We start from the raw sequence: 21,447 nt of genomic DNA, 5'->3' as shown, positions 1-21,447 counted from the left end.
GTTTTGTTAACATTTCTATGGGTTCCGTACCAGTGTTTATCCGTTAGACGACGACGCGGCGCTTACGCGCTTCGATATTTAGTCTCAATGCATTTAAAGCAGTACGATTGCTTTGAAAAAAAGTTCAGAATTTCCAAAATATTTCAAAATAAATTTTTCAACAAAAAGTAAGTTTTTGTCTAAAATTTATAGTTTCTCAAAAATCTATTTTTTCAGAGTAAATTTTTTCCAAAAATGTTAATCTTTTCAAAAAAAAATAATTTTTGGTACGGGAAGTTCCAGCAATTTGCCTTAAGGCACAATGCCATGCGCCCCACTAGTTTACATAAAAATGTTATACCTTGAAAATAGGGTATCAGCTTACACATGGTTCCACCAAATATGAAATTTCGTAAAAGTTGGCCGACCAAGGTGAACGGCATGCAGAATACTCCGAGAAGCAAATCAGACAAAGCCTGAAAATTAAAAAAACTTATTTAGAAACTATAATTAATAAAGAATATAATGAGCAAGTTTGAAAATATTATTCAAAAATTTGAAATATTATAACAAATAAACAAAAGCATATTATAGCACTGATGCAATACCAAATTGAACATATAACCAGAATATCTCACTAAAAATTGCAATTTTAAGTATTAAGTAATAATTTTGATTACTGTTTGATACTATAAGTAATACATATATTATTAATATCAATATATAAAAACGATTACTAGAACATAAGATAATAGTTTTGTATAAATTCTGAGATTTTAAACTTTAAAATGTTTGAAATTCAACATTATGATCTAAATATAGCAATAAGATTTGGCATTGATTTTGAGAGAAAGGGATTTTGATAACAATATATTTTTCTTATCTTAAACATCTTCATATTACATTTATAATATCAAAATTTAATTAATACATAATTTAATACAATAATAAAAGGTGAACCACTGGGTTTTCCCTTATTTGTAAATATTATTTGTAAAATTAATTACTCAATGTCATTTTATATAGACAGATTGTAATTTATAAGAAAATAAAAAACATATTTATAATCGATAATAATTTTTTAGAATTTCATGCAAATTTTTTAATTAAAAATAATCGAAGTAAAGATTTTTAAAAGATCTCTATTTCCTTCCCGTAGGGCAAGTTAGAGTAATCGCAAAAAATTGAAAATGAAAATTTTTATATATCTTTACGTTTCAAAGGTTTCTGAATATTTTGGCATACCTTAGAAAAAAATGATGTATGTATGTGTGTATGTGTGTGTGTGTGTGCGGATACAAATTTTTGTCGACGATTTCGGGAACACCGATCAACCGATTTGAATAATTCAAAAAACATTCGATTCGTATTCATAAGGAGACGTGCTAATTAGTTTTTGGCAAAGGCAGGTCTAGCCGTTCCGAAGATACGGGGCAAAAAGTGCCAAAAATTTTCATGAAGGTAGGTCTAGCGGTTTTTGAGATCTAATGAAAAAAGTAAAAAAAAGTCCCATTTGGCAGTCAAAAATGATCATTAGACAAATGCACACCAAATTATCAGATATTTTATAGAGATTTTAACAATAAGTATAAATTTTGTTTACATTCCTATGGGTTCCATACCAATGTTAATCCGTTAAAATAAAGTGTATTTTAATAATTATTGAACAAAAGTTAACAAAGAAAAAAAAAATTACTCACATAAAAATTAACTACCTTGAAAATAGGATATCAGCTTACACATGGTTCCACCAAATATGAGTTGCTATATTTAGATCATAATGTTGAATTTCAAACATTAAAAATTGGAATAAAGCACTAAGTGTTAGCGGTTATTTTTTTATAATAATTCATCCGAGGCACTTTTAATTTTTGTCATAATTAGAATATATAAAATAATAATATATTTATTATTAGTAAATAAAATTTCGAAATTGGCGATCTGCACGTGACTATTCACAACATTTTATAAGATGAAAAATAGTACCTATCACTGTTTAATATTTAGATTTATGACCTAATCAATTTCTCCCCCGCTTGACATACAGATAATATTACGCAACCTATTATCAAGGCGTTTATATCATATAATTAATAGTTGAATTCTCGTTAATCAACTTATGTATACTCGTTTGTCACAAATGCTAATTTCAAACAGACTTAAGTTTCTTGGCATTGTAGATCATAGTGTTAAGACAGGAATAATTAGACAATATTATGCAAAGGAATCACGTCCGTCCTCGACTCCATTATAATGAAATAACAATATTCTCTATATAAATTCGATATAAATATACATGACATGCAAATATTGAGAAGGGTAAGATATGGACACCTCAATCAAAACATGGAATGATGAATGAAATGGCAAGTACACACTAACGCACACCTTTGTACGCATACATACTTTTTCATATATATATATATACATATATTGTCTGGATATAAATACTTTAATGTATCTCTAGGGGATGGTAAGTTCAAAGAGCAAAGGAACAAAAAGTGAAGAATAATATATATCAAAAGCCTAAGGTATAAAAACGTTATATAAACACTCATATAGATATATATATATATATATATATATATATACCTATAGGAAGAAAAACCCGCATCTCAACATTTGAATTTTGGAGCAAGAATCCAATAAATCGCTAGCCAGTTTCCTTATTTTATGGTATAAATGACATACACACACACACACATATATATATATATATATATATATATATATATATATGTGTGTGTGTATATATATAAATTTATATTTTTACTAGATGACCCGGCAGACGTTGTCCGGTACCCACGCCTACAATATGAGTTCCAAATTTGGCCATTAAGAATGCCAAGCCTTTCCTGTTTCAGGCGCAAAATCACGGCGTCACCTAAATATCAATGGAAGTAATTTTAGCATATTTATGCATTTACATTTAAGTGGTATGCAAAGATAGAGACTGTACTTGATTGTTATCCGTAAAATGGTAGAATATTATTAGATCTTTTAACCAATTTTAGTAGGTGCCACCAAATAAACGAAAATGTCTGTCCCTTAGTGCCGGACAGTAAACATATTGATGTTTCTTGTGAGAATTTTTGTAATTTATTCCAATCATTAAATTTTATTCTGAGTGCTAACGGTCACTACATACCCCTATGCTTCGTATTTCCTAGTCAAAGAATGATAATCTTGTGATGAATGCTCCAGGTGAGAGCATCGGTGTGGCCCAGCCAAAAGGGTGGATAAATAGTGATTTTTTTGCAACATCTAAGTATATTCGTCAGAGATACATGTAAAAACATTCCAAAGTGTAGAGATGGATGCATATGTGATTAATGCAGGTTATTTTGAAATGTCCGGTACTAGGTGCCACTGTTTAAAATCGTATTTTTTGATACCAAAGTTTGATTGATAGTATCAATTATTTTTTTAGCATAGATTGCGGTATTGTTAATTTATTTTGATTTCTAACTTTGTTACTTAACATAAATCAAAATTTAATAAACATTTTGTAAAATATGTTTTGATTTATTTATAAATAACCTTATGTGTCCGCCACTAAGGGACTTTTACCTGTAAGTTCTTAGTTTATTTTTCTGAACAAAGTTACTTTATCATAAATTATAATTTTTAGTAAATGTGTATTTCAATTTTAGTGTGTATTTATTTTAAAACATTTTTAATTTTAATATATCAACGCTCCTGAAAAATGGAACATGCCATGTCTCCGAAATGTATTTCCGAAATATTTAAAAATGAAAAACTAAATAAATAATTTTTTTTTAAATGGGAACTTCTGACTCAAAATGTCAAAATATTAATTATATTATCTGTCCAAACAAATTACGTATAATATGACAAGAGTTTTAAAATTTCATTTTCAAAAAAGGAGCAAAATAATTATTACATATTTGATTTGAAAAAATGGAAAAGATTTTACTATATCATGTCACTTGCATCGACCTATAAGTTTGTAGGTAATAATGTTATAAATTTGACAAAATAAATAAAAAAAAGTGGGTTTTGAAATTCATTATAAATCATTTTGTTAAATTTGATTTGTAACTATTTTATGCGTGCAAATGTCTACTACTACTATATCATAATTTTATATTACATAGGTGCACAATTCTGAAATATTTTTCGCTGTGCAATTTTCCTTTCCGAATCGTCGAGAAAAAAAAGGAATAAAAACAATTCCACATATATGTATAAACATATGCAAAAGATATACATGTAAAAAATACGATTGTGCTATTTTTGGGTTCTCTCTAAATTCATTGTCCTTAAATACCTTCATTTAGAGATTGTCATGCACACGCTGGCCGAAAATACAATTCCCTAAAATGTATGTGGATTCTTTCACATTAGGATATTATGTACTCCCACTAGAATTCTATGTGTTTCTAAAAATATCTTAAAAAATATTTTTCTTATATTATATGAAATATATATTTTCTTCATGCGAGAAAATAAAATATATCACACGAAACAGATATAAACTATTAGTTATGGCGCATACAAATTTCGAATCAATTCAACTTTAAAACTGGAGACGAATACGCATGCTAAGTATCAGGATGTAGAAAACAAGCAATATTATTCACAATTTACATTTCAAAGTATGAATAACTGAGCTGTAAAAATAATATTTTTATAGAAAAGTGCATTTTCCAATAGCAAAGAATTCAATCAGTTTAATTCTGACGACAGAAATAGTTCGTCAGTTTGAAAATAATTGTCAAAGAGAGCTTAAAATTTTTAATTGATTTAAATCTGATACGAACTGATAATCTAATTTTGCACATTCTCATTTAATTCAACTCGAATTTCTCTACATGTAACACTGTTAATTGAATAGGCGAAACTGCTTGTTTCTGGAGAAACAAAGTTAATGAACTTTGGAATCAAAGAACTTTTGTATTGATCAACGCTTGCATTGTTTGCTACAGAAAATGTAATCCTATCGGTAAATGTACTAAATCTGTTTCTTTGGGTACTAAAATGTAACTAAGGAGTTTGATACTGTTCCTAAATAAGAAACAAATGTTCAACTAACACATCTAATACTCAAAGTTCTTTAAAGAGCTCTAAGAGTTACACGTGCAAATGTAACTTTGAGATCACCCATCTACTTTAAAAAAGTAATTCTTTGCTTTATGCTGTAGTAGGAATTTTGAGTAATGATTCATGTTATTCTTAGTAAGTATTGACTTTATTTTTTTTAATTAAATATGGATATTAAGAAAAGCAAAATTATTCTAAACCAGACCCATATTTCTTTATTTGTTAAGAGATACCGCGTATGTAATATTTTCATATATATTTACATAAATGTTTAGTTCACAGAAATTCAACGTTATTAATTCTTTCGCATGTGCAACTGTTTTATTATAAAATAATTGTATGTATATATTCATATAAACTTCTGGTTCTCTGAATTTCAAAGTTATTAATACTTTCGCATGCCCAACTTTCCTTGTTATACATTTTTATTCTATTTACAATATACAATTCAATTAAATCAAGCTGAACGCTTTTGTATACCGAAAAAATATAAAACTTCATATATTCTAACATTTTATTTTATATATTGAAACAGTTACGTAATGGCTTGACTAACTTTTTGTTTAATAAAAAGCATATCCTGATAGCATATGCGTTTTATATTTATTAAATATGTGATATTGCATATATAATAAATGGTAAAGTCTTGGATTTGTGATATTTTGTAGAGTTTCGAACAAAGAATCCAAAACGTAATAAAGAACAACAAAGTTTTTTAAATAAACTATTTCCTTAATTATTTACTGTCGACGTTTCGGAACTAAGTACGTTACATCTTCAGAACATCTGTCAAGAAACACGATCTTGATAAGATTTAAGCGAATAATATGTTTAAGAAAATAAGAAGATAATTTTTTAATTAATAAAATGTTGAAAAATGAACATGATAAAAAATATATGAGTGGATTATATAACAAACAAACTTATAAATTCATTTTTTGATAAATTTTTTTAGTGAAAAAGTGTTAGTGTATATTCAATCATACAGGTAATTAATCAAATTCTTTCAGTAAGTTTTTCTTAAAACCTTCCAAACCTTTTTGATTTTTTAACATTTTTAATATCTTGTTAGAGCATCGGATTTTCAATGAAAGATGACACGTTATTCAAATAACATTTTTTAAATTATCGAAATTTTTTCCATGCTATAATATTTCCATACGAAGCTTTGATTGAATTGCGCACTATATAAAAGTTAATATTAAGAGCTAAAACTTTTAGAGAATTTTTTTTATCAATTTGGAAGCATTTAAGCCCCTGGGACCTTTGAATCTGATGGACAACCAATATTTTCATACTATTTTTCAATTTATTGAAGTTATGTGTGTAATTAAAAAAAATACAAATATTACATCTCTGCTATTTGCAAAGATATTTGTTTCAGTAAATAGATTCAGGTTATTACTTGCGTGGAAATTGTACTACTGGGTCTATGAAAATTACCATACAACGAATGTGAGTACTTCGAATTTTGATAAACTGAACTTTACGATAGTTTTAATAACGGAACGGAACTAGGTATACAATGCACGTAACAAAACTTCATGTGCTACATATGATATTATAGTACTGTTCTGTATATTAGTTCTAGTTTGAAATTAATTAAAACCATAACGAACGAGGTACAAATGCAGAAATAAATTGCGATTTTGCAGAAAAGCAAAGCATTGACAAAATTATCAACAAACTTTCAAGCATAAAACAAGAAATTACTCTGGCATCCTTACAATTACTTAGTTAATTATATTTAGTTAATTCCTAGTTAAACATTTAGTAGAGGAGGTATGCTGGAGACCCATATGCAACAACGAAATGCGATTGCAAAATAATAATACTACTTAATGTTTTTGTCTGTTTTTACTAATTTTTATCACAAACTTTAGCTCTAGCTCAAGCTCAAGCTCTTTATGCATGAAAGCATATTAACCCTTTCCAATTGGGAATTGCAGAATCTATATGTATTTTGCCGCTAAAGCGCGGCATCCGAATGGAAAGGGTAAATAAACAGGATAGACCATTTAAAAGATTGCAAAAGCTCATTTTGTTCTTTAGGCCAGAGGTGTAAATTTACGCAATTGTAATTTATAATAAATAGGTGAAACATATCTTCTTAAAGGAAAAAAAATATAATCATTACGAAATTAAGGATTATATTTTTTTCATATACATTTTTAAAAAATAAACTTCTTCCGCCCAGTATAATAGGAGACAGAAACTTTCTTTGAAAAATATGTATATGTGTTAAAGTCTTAAGTTATTATTTTGTAGAAGACTGTTTTATCTTCAAAGCTCGACTTTTCTTCCTATAATTATTATTTGAGTTATGAAATTAATGATGATATACATTCTAGCTTCTCGCTTTTTAACGTAATTAATTACGCGTTGATAGTATTTCAGCAGAAAAAAAGAAAAAATTCTCTCTGTTTTAAACAAAAATCATTAATATATATATATATATATATATATATATATACATGTATATATATACATATATATATTGCATTATAAAATAATATTTTTATTATTTTAAAATATTTATAATTGCTAACATTGCCAATTATATAAAACTATTGTATTGATATCATTGAAATTATCAAACTCATCAGAATACCAACCAATTAATTAGAGTATTACAAATTGATTGCTAATTAAAACAAATTATTTGAAAGTTGTTTGAAATATATAGTTATAACTTTGAAATTATTTATTTAGTAGCTTACCATAGTAAAATATTGGTCACACATCGTTGACTGGAAATGAAAATTATTATTATTTTATTAGACGTAATGTTTTATTTTTATGAATTTAGTTTAGCATTTTAAAACCTGCTAAAACCAATGCTCGAACAATTGCTTTAAAATGAATTATTTAGAAGATTTGTAAATTGGTTAAAATAGGTTTGCCAATTATATATCTTATGGTTTATATATATATATATATATATATATATATATATATATACACATAAATTTATAATTTATTTTCCCAAATTTTGTTATAAACAGAATCACTAATGTCTTCATGAATATTGATACAGGAAAATGTGTTAATTCAATACGATTTTCACCACAAAAACAAAAAAGTAAAATTTCCATAAAAAATAATCAAATGCATCGGTTCAGTTTCGGAAAATTATTCATACCATGAATAAAATGTTTGTGTATGCGTATGATGAAATCAAAACAAACTTTTATATTTTTTATCTTTTTCCGCTAGCAAATCTTGGACAAAATTTACAATGCTTCAATTCACTGTGCGTGCGTATGTATAAAAAAGATATATATGTAAATATTATTTCTTTTTATCTATGCATCAAGAATTCGTCCTTAGCATTTTCGTACAGATAAGCGCATACATAGAAATATATAAGGATCTTATATCCTTTTTCCCTCCTTATAAATATCTAATAGGATTATTTATTTTTTTCTCTGCGCCTTTATAGGTTTGCGAAGTTGGCATCAATATATGTTCCACGTAAATATTTGAGCATATATATTATATATATATATATATATATATATACGAGTATATATACAGAGTAAGGCGGGGTACAAAGATCCAATTCGACTTTGAGTAATTATATTGTAGAATGTATCATAACAAATAACACATATCAAACAAACAACTATCTGACTATGTTCAGTAAAAATCCCAGCTAGTTTATCATTCAAGAAATGTGTTTCTTCTTTGCTGTTTTACAAAAATTTGTAACCTGGTTTTTTTTACCCTATAGGCAAGGTAAATTAAGACGGCCAGAGAGCAACATTTTATTCAATGTTTTATTTTAATTTTACCAAATAATAGCTACTTATTCAACCAATGCAAAATATAAATTTTTACTAAATACATTTTTACTGAGATAACACTGTATACAACCTTGGTCTGGTATTTTGTTGGAAATATTCATCAGCAGAGTTTGTATAACAATTTATTTAATTTATCATGTTGTGAAATAGGTTTTTTAGGTAAATTTACTTTTTAGATACTATTATTTATTGTTTACATCTTGGCCAGGGTAAATATAAATCTAGTTCATTTTACCCCACATGGAGATTCACCTTTTATGGAAATTATATAAAAACATCCGTTAAATCTAAGGTGAATTTAATACTAATATTATGAAGTAATTAAATGAGGTACACTTAAAAATTATATCAGGGTCTCGTAAACTAAACTATAGTGCTCTCCACAAAAAAAAAACTAACAACGAAAGGAAATACTGTTATAATGGATAGCAACCTCTTAAAAATCAAGGTGATGGCTGGTTATACATATTTTTACTTCTACTCTCAAATATTGCTGTAAAAAAATTTCTTAACTTTATTTGTTTTTGAGATATCAGTGGTGACCCTTTTGATTCACGGATCTCTAAGTTCCGCTTTATCTGATACATTTTTTATTAAATATTTCTATGTAACAATCAGAGTAAAGTAAGTAATTCTATGAGCTACAGTGAGAACATATTCTAAACAAATCTATAACGTAAAGTAAAGGAAAATAATAATAATAATAATAATAAATAACTAAAAATTAATAACTAACTATAATAATGATAAATAAATAGCAATAATAATTATGAAAGTTATAAAAAGAAAAAGTAAATAAATAATAATAATAATAATAAATATAATAGAATAGACTACTGTCCCATTATTAATTAATATAAATCATATGGAAATTTCCTCTTCAGTCTTCTAGAATTAGGAATCTCGAGTAGTGCTGAAACTATGTGGTTTGGGTGTGTCTCGAGTTTTAGGTGAATGATGGTGAAGGCTATTGCTGCTAATTACATCCACAGTATATGGAATGTTAAGATCATTGTGGATAGTTCGATTGCTGAAGAACCAGCGGGCATCAGCGATTTGTCTCAAAATCATTGATTGAGCACGTTGTATAAGAACTATATTGGACTTACTAGAACAACCCCAAAGTTCAATGCCATAAGTCCAAATAGGCTTAATTATAGTTTTGTGAACTAAGATTTTGTTTGCAAGTGGTAGTTTTGATTTGCGCCCTAAGAGCCAATACAGGTCTTTAGTTGTTTGCTTTATATGTTTAGTTTTGGCTAAAATGTGAGATTTCCAAGTTAATTTTTGGTTCAAATGAATTCCCAAATACTTAACATTAGTTTTTGTGGCAATTATATGTCCGTTGAAATTGACTTCAGGACATGTGAGTTTGTTGAGTGAAAATGAAGTATGGTGGGATTTGGTCTCATTTATCTTAATGCGCCATCTTTTGGTCCATTCTTCAATATTATTTAGATGTATTTGCAATTTTTACCTGATACATAATGGAAAGAACAATATTTCTAATGCAGGGTCTTTACCATATTTATATTCATTCCTAGTCATATTTGCCGAATGTCGAAAAAATGTACAGCAATTTAAATCTTGTTTTATATTTTATAAATAAATTCATTTATTTTGTCTTACATTTTATATTATAGTAGCAGCAATTTTGTAAAATGTTAATTCATAATTCAAGTTTAAGCTGCCAATTATCTTTCATACTTTTAACGTGTTCCGCCTTTGCCGAGATAAAACACGAAATTCATTTTGCCGAGGCGACCAGAATGCTAAACAAGAAATAAAAATGTCCTTTTTTATTTTCGAAATTAAGTACTTGAACTGCGGATGTATAGTAGTTTTTAAATTATATAGAGAATATAGCATGAAAAAAAATAGCATGTTTCATTTAGATAGAATGGCATGATGTTAATTAGATAAGAATAATGATTCCTCGATTATCCGGACTAATTGTTGTCGATAGGCATCCGGATAATCTAAAATCCGGATAATCCAAATTATGAAGAATAATGTTTTGTTTATCAAAAATAATAGTACGGGAGCCAGCAACGTTTTCGAGCAAGCATTTTAGTCAGGCTGGTTTTTTGGTATGTGGTCCTTGGTGCTCTCTCGGTTAGGGTAAGGGCCGTCTGGCAGCTGGAAGTGGTTGCGTTAATTAGTGCGCAGCCAATTTGTACAGCGCGATTTCAAAATTTTGAAAGCATTTTAGTCAGTCCAATTTTCGTTTTTTTGACTTCGAATAGGTTCACCAGACTCAAATTTTTTGTTGCCAGACATTTTGGGCGCTGCTAAATATGTGCCAGACGCCAATTTATTTATTAATTTTTTTAAAAATTCAAATCATTTTAGTCCGTCTGAAATTTTAGTATTATGTTCGTTAAGGGTAAAAACACGTAAAATTAATTTGCCAGACGTTTCTGCGGTTGTTAACCATGTCTGGCAAGCAAAAATGTCTGGCAATATGATACTAGTTTATAGCATTTTAGTCAGTCCAATTTCCATTTTTTGACTTGATTTTTGATTTGATAACTTGAATTAGTTATCCAGATTCACATTTTTGTTGCCAGACATTTTGGGCGCTGCCAAATATGTGCCAGACGCCAATTTATTCATTAATTTTTTTTTTAAATTCAAATCATTTTAGTCCGTCTGTAATTTTAATATTATGTTCATTAAGGGTCAAGAAACATAAAATTAATTTGCCAGACGTTTCTGTGGTTGTTAAGCATGTCTGGCAACGAAAAAAGTCTGGCAATATGATACTAGTAGACAGAGTGAGACAATCGACAAATACGTTGGCGCGAATGAAACAAAAAACTATTATACTAGGCAAAAAACTATATTACTAGGCAGAAAACTATAAGAAAAATCAAGTAACTATATTAGACAGATGTGTTTGTTATAAACTTCTCTGCAAAATTGTGTTTATACCATTTTTCTTTAGAATCACCTTTTCTTACAAATTGCCATCTGGAAAGTTAAAAAATTCATATTTCTCATAATATGCAGCCTTTATAAATACATCATCGAAGGTGAATTATGAGTGAAAAATAAAAATCCATTGATTTGTGTTGGATAGATGAGTGTAATGAGTCTTTTGATATATCACATTGTAGTACTATTGTCCCAGTGTGGGAGGGTCGCATACCTGATTGTTTTGAAGGAATTAATCGAAATAATTTTGTATAAATGAATGCGAGGCGTGTTATAACATCCAAAGTGCTTAAACAGTTATCATATTGAATAAATGTGCCAGTTTCTAATACTAACACATGAGAAGGAAGATAAACTGTAGCTATATTACTGTATTATTGTATCATTAAGCCATAAGACGAATAAATCTGTATAATAGACGTTTTTATTCGTTGTTAAAAAAACGATATTCCCAATTATAATCTTGATTTAAGAGACCTAGGTCGAATGACTATCATTATATAGTGATACATATTGATCTAAAATGATCCCATTTGAATTTTTGAATTATTAAATACACTTCGATTTTTAAAAAAACATTGCTCAATTTACAGCTAAAAGCTGAAAGAAAAAAGAGCGGAGAATGTTTGCTGTACAATATATATTGTATATATATACTAGAATTTTAAGATTCTATTCTAGGGGTAGCTTGAACTAGTAAGGTAGCAAAACTAGTATTACCAGTATTAAGTATAGGTATGTGTTACAAATAGTTGCTGCTAAAGCTAAGTACCATGTAAAATGAAGTCATTTGACTCAGTTAACTTTGCGATAAAAAAAAATTGCGTACAACAAAAATAATGATTATTGTCAGTTCTCATTGCAAAACTTAAAATATATGATATTCTTAGGAAATTGACGAGGTTACTTAACCACTGTCGAGTCAAATTTTTGAAAATATTAACAGCAATATTTTAGAATCATTAACATATTTTTTAGAGCTAGTAAAATTAAAAAATTGACTAATATGATGCAATTTTTTTGTCTTTTCTAATTAGGTCTTTATTTAACTTTATTTTATTTGTTTTATGAAAATGTTATTGAAATTGCACTAACTTTAAATAGTATACGTATTGCGCTCTTACGAATATAATAGTTTTTTGTTTCATTCGCGCCAATGTATTTGGCGATTGTCTCACTCTGTCTACTAGTATCATACTGGCAAACTTTTTTCGTTGCCAGACATGCTTAACAACCACAGAAACGTCTGGCAAATTAATTTTATGTTTCTTGACCCTTAATGAACATAATATTAAAATTACAGACGGACTAAAATGATTTGAAATTTAAAAAAAATAATGAATAAATTGGCGTCTGGCACATATTTGGCAGCGCCCAAAATGTCTGGCAACAAAAATGTGAATCTGGATAACTTATTCAAGTTATCATATCAAATATCAAGTCAAAAAATGGAAATTGGACTGACTAAAATGCTATAAACTAGTATCATATTGCCAGACATTTTTGCTTGCCAGACATGGTTAACAACCGCAGAAACGTCTGGCAAATTAATTTTACGTGCTTTTACCCTTAACGAACATAATACTAAAATTTCAGACGGACTAAAATGATTTGAATTTTTAAAAAAATTAATAAATAAATTGGCGTCTGGCACATATTTAGCAGCGCCCAAAATGTCTGGCAACAAAAAATTTGAGTCTGGTGAACCTATTCGAAGTCAAAAAAACGAAAATTGGACTGACTAAAATGCTTTCAAAATTTTGAAATCGCGCTGTACAAATTGGCTGCGCACTAATTAACGCAACCACTTCCAGCTGCCAGACGGCCCTTACCCTAACCAAGAGAGCACCAAGGACCACATACCAAAAAACCAGCCTGACTAAAATGCTTGTTTTGAAAACGTTGCTGGCTCCTATACTATAACAAATACATACATAGATATCAACAAAAATCAATCCACTACTTGCCACAAACGATTCATCGCCGCCTAATTTTTCATTTAACTGTAATGCCTTTTCACAGAGCAAGTATGTTAATGGCAAAAATTGAAAAAACAATGAACATACATATATTATAAGTTAATATCTGTTGAACTGCGGATATATAGTAATATTTAATACGATTTATAGTTCAGTTCAAATCAAGAAGATATATTTCAATATATAAAATGTATACTACATAAAGTTGGATTGATACATCAGTTGTCCATATAATTTATGTAACATTAGCTAAAAAAATAAAAGTATTATCTTCCAATTTATCAAAAAACATGCTATTATTTCTGCTAATATTCGCTAATTTAGTTATATATTTGTATATATCAACTAAATACATTAAACAGTTGGCGGATTTTTCTGTATTTTAGTTTTTCATTTAATATTATATAGTATAGTTTCATACTGAAAATATTATGTTGAGGTCATGACTTTTCTCAGATTTCATTCATGTATTTCATATTCATGATTTCATCATACATAGTTTGGTCTGTATTTTCATATATAAATGCTTATTATAATTATAGCAAATATGGCAAAAATGCCGTCTTCTAAATTTTTTGAACAAATTCTTTTTTTCTCTGGAATTAAGTAAATTTTACCATGAAAATTAAAATTTAAAACCTCTTAACTCTTACAAATACAGTTTTTTTATTATATTCTCGGGAAAGTACTAATGTAATTTTATTGTATGCATATTAAACCATGTTGAATATTGCTTATATTTTATTATTCATTAAAATTCAAATTAAATTTTTTTTTGACATTTTTAATAAATTCTGCTTTTGAAATTTGATTTGCTATTCATTTCATATTTTATTCATAAAAGAATTTTTTGACGAGTAGAACAAAAATGTAATCAAATTATAGAACACCATAACAAAGCACTCATTGAAATTGAAGTTTTCGTATCACAATAATTATAATATTATCATAATTATTATTATTAGTATATCGTCATTATAGCGATCATTATCATTATTGTTACTATTTCTATTAATATGACTTTTCGACAATATAGTCGATGTAGTTGTATAAACTTGATTAGTTTCTAGTGGAAATGAGAAGATTATTTTTGAAATAAATAATTGATAATTTTATCTAATTATCTAAATCTAAATTTCTGTTAATTTGATTTACACATATAGAGAAGTTCTTCTCTGACGTATACCCAGTTAAATTAGGAATTCCGTGTTTTACTCAATTACTGATAGTTTGAACTTCCAAAAGATCACTTCCCTTCTCATCTCATAACTATTACACGTTTACATACAGTTTGGATCTATTTTCCATAATTTTGAATCTGTTCCCCATAAGGTCTTGCCATGATTGTTTTAAACTTGTAGAACTACTTGAAACCTGTTATGTATCTCTGGAACTTATCAAGTTGAGAAGGGTAACTACTTCAGTTTGGATCAAAGTTTGTGTGGGTTGGATTTTGTGTAAAATTCAATTTTACAATTCAATTTTCAACTTGTAAGTAAAAAAATATCCGTTAGCAATACATGCAGAAAATATATAAAAAAATATTTATTCCGATTGTGCATTTAAAATTCAGAAGTTTTTCAAAACAAAATGATGATATTCTGGATAGAACTCAAAGGTGAACAATTTTTGCTTCTCAAAACTCTTTAGAAAATATTTTCGTACATAAGTAGCATAAACGATTATTTCAAATTTTTAAATAATTTTGTCATCATATTGTTTATTGTTAAATATATACACATTTTGATAAGGAAAACTTGATGATGGAACGTACCTAGTACTGAAACGTTGCAAATAAAGTTTTATATATATATATATATATATATATATATATTATAATTATATTAAAAAATTAACATTTTTGAAAAAAAATTACTTCGAAAAAATTAGATTTTTGACAAAATATAAATTTGACAAAAAATTACTTTTTTTGAAAAAAAATGTTTTCTTATTTTGACATATTTTGGAAGTTCTGAAGACGAAATATAAAACGCGTAAGCGCTGCGTCGCCGTCTAATGGATAAACATTGGTACGGAACCCATAGGAATGTAAACAAAATTGATACTTATTGTAAAAATCTCTATAAAATATCTGATAATTTGATGTGCATATGTCTAATGATCATTTTTGACCGCCAAATGGCATTTTTTTTACTTTTTTCGTTAGAGCTCCAAAACCGCTAGAGCCGTCTTCATGAAAATTTGATCAAATTTTCATTTTGTCAATACAAGTAAAATGTTTTTTGAATTATTAAAATCGGACGCTCCGCTCTCTCAAAATCTGAGTTACCGTTTTCGGCACTTTTTGCCCCGTATCGTCGGAACGGCTGGACCTGCCTTCGCAAAAAACTAATCAGCACGTTTCCTTATCAATACAAATCGAATGTTTTTTGAATTATTCAAATCAGTTAAGCCGTGTTCCCGAAATCGTCGACGAAAATTTGTATCCGCACACACACACACATACATACATTTTTTCTAAGGTATGCCAAAAAATTCAGAAACTTTTGAAACGTAAAGATATATAAAAGAATTTCATTTTTGATTTTTTTGCGATTACTATAACTTGCCCTACGGGAAGTTAAAAAGTGCAAAAAAACGGTAACCCAGTTTTCAAGAGAACGGAGCGTTTATTCTATTCCATCATTTTTCAATTTTACAGTATCTATGTATTATGAAATCGAAACAGGATGGAAACATCACACATTTTATTAAACATTTTATTAAACTATTTATTTATGATATTAATTTGTTATGTTTTAGTGTATCAGTTATAATTAAAAATATAAAAAATATTTTAACATTATTGTTGGTATGAATGAATGATGGTAAGAACTTTTGCATGATATTATAAGTTTATATTTATATTGGGATTCATTGAAATGGTCGATTTATAATATCAAATGTGTCTATACTGTCTGTACGCATTCAATGATAATAATATTTAACAGTAAAACAATAATGAAACTTCCACAATCCATTCCAAAATAACAAATTAATCATGTTACGTAAAGAGTATATAATATTGTAATTAGATTATTCAACTGCTACATTTTAATGCTCTGATCAATTATCATATATAATCCACAAATTTTTGACAATGTTATTTTTTAATGAAGTACTAAATATACCATAATATAGAACAAATACGAATACCGATAATTCAATAACTCTAATTATGGAACACGTGCGTTTGTACCAATTAATAGAAATTGCCTTTAATATTAATTTCAATATGGTTATTTGCAAAGCATGTGGAATATGGCTTGTAATATGGCTTGAACCTCAAATAGAAAATGTAATATTATTCTGTACTGTATTCAAATTTGTATAAAGTGCATCTCAATTCATACGGAAATTTTAAACAATTTTGGTGATATGCGAATTTAACAGCAACTTCAAAATTAATGCTTTGATGGTAATCATTCCTAAAAGTTCGAGTGTTATATTCCATAACAAAAGTGGTTGTGCAGCTTACGGTAATATAGGTGAAATACAAGATATAATATAATCTCCATAAGATTATCACCATAATAAACAATAATCCATCATCCTTGAGCATATATGTGAATTCAACTCTCTTGCATCAAGTACTTCAGTAATTTTCAGTTCTGATTATTGTTCTGAGAAAACATTAACCGAAATTAATTTTGAACAAGAGATACAATATTAATACTACGCGGGTAATATTTCATAGAAATCAACACATTTTGCATTTAGAATTGCTTGATATACAAAACACTGCAATCTTATTTTTTGAGATTATTTTGTATTAATAATCATTTAGTTAGGACTATTTCAACTGATATAAATCACTAAATAATTAATTATTAGGTACATAAAATTTAGGCTCGATTGGAGATTTGATAGCCAATCTGATAATTTGGAGCTTTGTTATAAACTGGAGACTTCACGACTATCATATAATTTTAATTACACGAATTAAATATATTTTCAGCTTTGTTAGTTTAGAATCGAACGTAAGTCAGCTACTAAAAACATTTTTTCACTACTTGTGAATAAAAATGATAAATTTTTTATGATAAACAAACAAATGAATAAACAAAATAATAACTAGTGGGGTGTGTGGCATCGTGCCTTAAAGCAAATTGCTGCTCCTTCCCGTATCGTAATAAAATGTTCGAGAAATATTGATTGTTTTCGAATAGATTATTTTAAATATTGTAACATTGTCTAATATTTATAAGAATTATATAAACTAAATTGTAAAGTTGAAATTATTTGTTTAAAGTATATTAGAACTTTAGTCAGAATTAAAAATAAATTCTGATTTATTTTCGAAATACAAAAAAAATTTTTTTTGAAAAAAAATTGAAAACAAAAAAATTTTTTTTTCCAAAATCAATTATTTTGTTAAAACAAGCAGAAAGTTCTTTGAATAATTTAAATTAGACGCTTAATTCTCTTAAAAACTGCAATGTCTTTAACATTTAGCTCTGTATCTTTGAAATGGCTGGGCCTACCTTTGCCAAAAACTAATAACCACTTCTCCCAATCATTACTAATTGAATGTTGTTTGATCATTCAAATCGGATGCTCTTTTCTCTCAGAAACTCGATCTGTATTTTCTGCACTCTTTGCTCTTTACCTTCGTAACTGCTGGACCTGCCTTTGCCAAAAACTAATCAGCACATCTATCTATCAATAGAAATCGAATGTTCTTTGAACCATTCAAATCGGTTGATCCGTGCGCTCGAAAACGTGACCAAAGAATTGTATCCATACATACATACATACACACACACATTCATTTTTTCTGAGGTATGCTAAAATGTTCAGAAACCTTCAAAACGTCGAGAAATGTAGAAATTTGGACGATTACAATAACTTATCCTACGGGAAGTTAAGAAATATGAAGATTATTAATACGATATGAAATTGTAAATCAACTGCCGTAAGCCCTTTTTCTAAGCTTAAATATAGTTATAAATTACACCACATAGTGAACCAACTTAGTATATATATACATTTACATATATATTAAATGACCCAAAAATAGGCATGTACGAATCGATGATGACATGAGTTCTACATATACTATGCTCTTTACTCTATGACTTCATAAAAAATTACTCTCCTAAAATGTTGGCACTTTGATATGTGAGCACATATCCATGTGAGATGAAAGGTTATATATTTTATTTTTTATCTTCATGCCAAAAAATATCGAATATGGACCTATATATTTATTGATATAGCATTCCTATGCTGTAACATTTGAAACTTTTCCGACAATAAATCTTAGTATTCTCAAACAAAAATTTTGATAGATAATTTTGCACCAGTATAAATTTTTAAATGATATATAGGCTATAGAGTACACTTGCCACAGTTTTTGTATCTTCACTGCAGACATCATGCAGTAAAGATACAAGTTTCATTTCAAACTAATTATTCAATAAATCTTACAAACATTTCAGCCAATTTTTTTGAATAATTTTGTACTAATATGATTTTTTATGGAATAGATTAGGGAATACGTAGATAACATAAAAATGTTCACATTAAATTTTTTTATTCAGATTGAATTTTGATATTTGAACTTCTCATGTCTATCTATCATTGGAATACCAGTTATATGTTCAATAGTCGTTGTCAATATCCAATAGACATGTAGATTCAGTTGTTATGTTTCTACTTTTTGATGATTTAATATTGGTGAAATTACTATTTAATAGATACATAAATTTTTGACATTTCACTTAAGAAAATAATCTGTCTAAAAAGTAACCCTATGAAAATATTCCTAAAACAATTCATTGATACAATATAATTTCCATAAAAATATGAACAGTTGCAGTTTGAGCATAATCATTATAATTTTGTTTATACAAATTTTATTATATTGTTCTGAAAATAGAAAATTCTACCATTTTTATTCGTGCTGAAGAGTTACAGAATATAAAACTAATCGAGAATATTCAAAGCTTGATTTAGCCTATTCAACTTTGAAATATCTGAAGAATATGATTAGATTGTACATCGTATATATGTGGTTTATTTGATTGATAAAAATATATGAAATTATTCAGTTAATACTTTTTGAATTCAAGAATATTAAAATTGAGAGAATTTTGAGTATAATGCTAATGAGTATGAAACTCATTATTAATAACAAAAATTGGTATAAATAAAATTTATTGAATTTAAAAATCAATGAAACCAATAGCAATAAAAAATATTAAAATATTAAATAAATAAATAAATAAAATATTAAAAATTGAATCAAACCGAAGTAAAATTTATTTCATAGTGTAACAAATCAGCTTGAATAATTATTTTAAGTGAATTTATACCATTTTTATATTAGTACCACTATATTTCTTGCTTATTATTTAATTAATGTCTTTCATTAACCAAAGCCTGCTAAAGTTGGCTTAGAAAAAGAGAAATCTCTCTCAACGCTCTTATAGGATTAAATCTTTTCATGATCTCTACGTGTAAAGGTATCACGATAATGAATAAACTTTGAAAATCAGTCTTTCCTTCGTAAAAGATTCACGGTATTGTAATAAAAAAACGATTCAGAAGTTATATTCATCTAAAGATGCCAAACCCGGAACTTCTGTCAGTTATAAATGACATTGCAAAACACGTTGATATTCAAAAGAGCATAAAGTTTTCCTGATGGGCTATTGATGAATATAGTAGAAACGATCGTTATAAAATATGGAATAAAGAGAATACTATTTGTTTCCGATTTTTGCTACAAAGAAAACAATAACATATTCAAAAAAAAAATGATTGAAATTGCGTTTCAATTGCTGGAATATATCTTGCTTTCAATGCTTGAAATTTTCTGATCATCAATTTAAATATTAAAATTCTCAAGTTAATGAAATAGGATGTTTTGTTTATACTAGATTTAAAAATGAATACATTTAAAACTAGCATTCATATTTTATAGTCTTCACACGAAGAAATAAAACATTAAATCATTTCTTATCTGAGCTCTCGTAAATGCACATTTTAATAATAACGATAAAATATCCAGATTGAGTGGCCTAAATCATGCAATGGTACAGTAACTATATCTTTGAAAAATACTACTTATTTGCATGTTGTTATCCTTAGTATCATTAATATCATTTCACATAACATAAGCAATAAGTAACAGTGGGTACAAACCTTTTCACAATTATTAATAACTACCATTAAACTAAATAATGCGTGTATCAAAAAATCCTTCTATCTATCAAAATATCTTATCTATTAAAATATCCTCTAATAATCTTTGATTAAAAATCTACCTTAAAAAATCTGCCATAAAAAGCCGCTGATTCCACAAAAATGTTAAAAGTTTTCAAAAAGTTCGATATTATGATAATGAAGTTACGACATGGTCAAAGCATATACATGTATATGTATATATATATATATATATATATATATATATGCGTATATATAAAAATTTTTGCCTTTCGGCTTTTTTAACTCGATTTACTTTTATTCTCGAATAAATAAAATATCCTTGCTCAAATTTATCCCTCTTTTATGCGTGAAAAACCTGAAACTTTTTTTAGTCCCTTAAAAGAATATGATGACTTTGTGATTATATTTTCGATGAAAATGCAAAATATGAAAATTGTGACGGGTGTTGCTTTTTTATAAGAAAACTCCACTATTTTCCTTGTTAGCATGCACTGTATATTGCTACATGA

The 21,447-nt window shown here is 27.5% G+C and overlaps 1 protein-coding gene across 1 annotated transcript in view; it reads right to left on the bottom strand.

The window, feature by feature from the left end:
* LOC113383610 overlaps nt 1-21,447 on the bottom strand; it is a 261,160-nt gene that overhangs the window by 206,602 nt on the left and 33,111 nt on the right. The window contains exon 5 of the mRNA XM_026621865.1: nt 341-455. Coding sequence (XP_026477650.1) covers nt 341-455 — 115 coding nt within the window. The remainder of the gene's footprint in view (nt 1-340; nt 456-21,447) is intronic.

The sequence above is a fragment of the Ctenocephalides felis genome, unplaced genomic scaffold (assembly GCF_003426905.1).
Source record: "Ctenocephalides felis isolate EL2017-DRISC unplaced genomic scaffold, ASM342690v1 CF-g0.4_SCAFFOLD_00845, whole genome shotgun sequence".
NCBI classification, from domain to species: domain Eukaryota; kingdom Metazoa; phylum Arthropoda; class Insecta; order Siphonaptera; family Pulicidae; genus Ctenocephalides; species Ctenocephalides felis.
This window is presented reverse-complemented; position numbering and strand designations above follow the sequence as displayed.